A 3041-nucleotide genomic window follows, 5' to 3' on the forward strand; every position below is an offset into this window, starting at 1 on the left:
CAAACCCTGCCTCTCAGTTGCCCTCTTCTCAAGCTCATGCCAGAATATGTGTAAAGCCACCATGCTCCTTTTGGCCTCTAGGAATTTGCACATGCCATTCCTTGTCCCTGGAATGCCCTTCTCGCCAGCTTTCTTGGTGAACTTTTCTATCACATGGCACCTCTCAGAAAACGTTTCTCTGATGCCCTTCCCCACCAACCCCCCAGGTGAAATGTGCTGTCCCACCTCTGTCCTATAGCACAAAAGTCTTTCACTCAGTGTGAGCACTTATCACCACAAAATATAATGTATTTGTTTACATGTCCACTCCCCCCACTTAATGGGGCATCTTGAAACTAAATACTGCATTATTTATTATATCCTCTCCATCCTCCTCATCGAAGCTGAGTGCCTATACGTACCATATACTGTGCAGATGCTTCACTTACGTTAACTCAGCTAATACCCTTCTTGACAACCCTCCCAGTTATTCCTGCTTTACAGAGCAGAAAATGGAGAGTGTCACTGAGAGTGTCCTGAGAGTCACTGGAGTGACTCTCATGTTTCTTGCATGGGCGATTGACTAGATATAAAATTAGTTGTGGGCCGGGCACAGTGGCTCACACCTGTAATCCCAGCACTTTCGGAGGTGACATGCCCAAGGTCCTACAGGCTAGAAAATGAATGAGTTGGGGTTGGAAACCAAGTCAGCTTGCTTCCAAATTCTGCGCTCCATAGTATGCACCTGTGCACCACGAGGCACATGGTGCCTGATACACTGAAGGCATGCAGCATCAGCTAGACTGGATCAGAATGTGGAGGCAAAGTCAGAGAGCCCACCTTCTTAGTGCCATAGAGGGTCTCCAGCAGCTTCTCTTGTGCAGACTCAAAGCGTCGGTCCAGGCTTGAGGTTGTCTTTTGCACTAGGTTCCAGATCAGGTAATTGTTCAGGATGCTGACAACCAGACCAGAAAATAAGAAAAGGGCAGGTGGGATGCCCTTTCCACCCCCCAAACCAGCGCCTAGGAACATGCAGCCTGCAGGAGTCCTGAGAGGCATATGTGGAAGCTGTGTCCCAGAGTTTCTCTTTGGCCCCGGGGCCACATACCTGCCTGTAGAGGTCAGGTTGGAGAGAGGTGTGGGAACAGAGATCACAGGGAACACCCTGAAACCCTAGCACAGATGAAAAGCCCATAGGCATTCTGATTTGATGTTTGGAAGGCTCATGGCATTATCAAACGTTGTTCTGTGTGGCTGGACCAGTCCACTATGCCCAGCCTTGCTGGAGACCTCCACGGAACCCACCCTCACCTTGGGATCCCCCCACACCTTGGTTCTGTGCGGTTGATGAGCTCTGACACCTGCTGCAAATAATCCATCCCATACACCACCACAGGCTCAGAGTCACTTAACTCCAATGGTGACAGCAAGAAAGACAGGAACTCAAGCCAGTCCATGGAGGGCGCCAGAGCCTGAGAGAAAAAAATCTCAGCCCTTGCCTTCCCGACTCGCTTCCAGCAGAACCCTCCCCCACTGTATGCTGGAGCCTGGGAGCCCTTCCCATTGCCATAGCAACAACTACTGGCTTCATGGCGACTCCTTCCTGTAATATACTCTTTTCCAGGTCTGGGCACCTTCAATCTGGGAGCCCAGCCACTTACTATACAAGGATAACCACTACTTGTGACATTCAGCTGGGGCCTAGATATTAAAATATTTTCCTAACAATTGATAAAATACCACTCCCCTGACACCCCACACATACTGGCTTCTTCTCCTCCAGAGCCACATCCCACCCCAACTTTTCCATAATCCAACATCTAAAGTGTTAATGGCCTGGTACAGTACAGGTCCTCCAGTAGAAACTTCCACTTCTATCTTTTTTTTTTTGAGATTGAGTTTCGCTCTTGTCACCCAAGCTGCAGTGCAATGGCACGATCTCAGCTCACTGCAACCTTCGCCTCCCAGGTTCAAGCGATTCTCCTGCCTCAGCCTCCCGAGTAGCTGGGATTACAGGCATGTGCCACCAAGTCTGGCTAATTTTTTATTTTTAGTAGAGATGGAGTTTCACCATGTTGGTCAGGCTGGTCTTGAACTCCTGACCTCAGGTGATCCACCCATCTCGGCCTCCCAAAGCGCTGGGATTACAGGTGTCAGCCACCATGTCCAGCCTATTCTGATTGTTTTGTGGACATCTCATACAAACTGTTATACATTTTTAACACAATCCCTCCGTGCATCCCCAGGCAACAAGAAAGGGACCAAAGGATGGCCCAGTGAGGGGTGGCCCTAAATGGACACCATGTTTTTCCCAGTGCAACTGGAAAGCACAGAAATGCAAGGGAATAAGGAAAGGACTGGCTGCCTTGGGGAGATGGCATGGAGGGAAGCTGAGTGGTGTGTTCCAGGGCTGGCCCCTCTCAGATGTCTCCAGTCCCCTGCCTGCCCCACCTGCAGCTCCGAAATGCTCATCTTGTGATAGATTTTCTCCTCGTCGCGCCGCTGGTCCTGGGGCACTGTGATGTTGGCCAGTTGTATCTCCAACTCCAGAACCTGCTGCATCTGCTCCCTCGTGGAGGTGGGCCGCCCACCCAGCAGCATCCCCAGCTCCTCCATGTAGTCCAGATAGGCAGTGAGCACCTGTCAAGGCCCAGGTGACCCTCAGAGCCCAGCAACAAGTCCTGCCCAAGGCTGAGAAGATCTATTCTTACCACCACCTCTGCTCACTATCTCTTCTGCTTGATTCTGGAAGCCTTCTTGGATGACCTGTTTCATTTCTGACACACTGCTTACCGCCATCGGCTAAGTATTGTTTACTTCTTTTATTTTATTTTTTGAGATTAAGTCTCATTCTGTTGCCCAGGCTGGAGTGCAGTGGTGCGATCTCGGCTTATTGCAACCTCCACCTCCTGGGTTCAAGCAATTGTCCTGCTGCAGCCTCCCAAGTAGCTGGGAGTACAGGCGCCCGCCACCACGCCTGGCTAATTTTTTGTATTTTCAGTAGAGATGAGGTTTCACCATGTTAGCCAGGCTGGTCTCAAACTCCTGACCTCAGGTGATCT

At 50.4% G+C, this 3041-nt stretch overlaps 1 protein-coding gene across 1 annotated transcript; it reads right to left on the reverse strand.

The window, feature by feature from the left end:
- Positions 1-819: 819 nt before the first annotated feature.
- Positions 820-2754, reverse strand: LOC113221250 (endothelin-converting enzyme 2-like; the record flags this gene model as incomplete). Its single annotated transcript, XM_026450593.1, has 4 exons — positions 2707-2754; positions 2431-2619; positions 1309-1451; positions 820-934 (listed from the first exon to the last, which is right to left on the reverse strand). Coding segments are annotated over exons 1-4 (495 nt in total), but the record flags the coding sequence as incomplete, so codon positions are not given.
- Between the last annotated feature and the right edge of the window lie 287 nt (positions 2755-3041).

The sequence above is a fragment of the Piliocolobus tephrosceles genome, unplaced genomic scaffold (assembly GCF_002776525.5).
Source record: "Piliocolobus tephrosceles isolate RC106 unplaced genomic scaffold, ASM277652v3 unscaffolded_22230, whole genome shotgun sequence".
Classification (NCBI taxonomy): Eukaryota; Metazoa; Chordata; class Mammalia; order Primates; family Cercopithecidae; genus Piliocolobus; species Piliocolobus tephrosceles.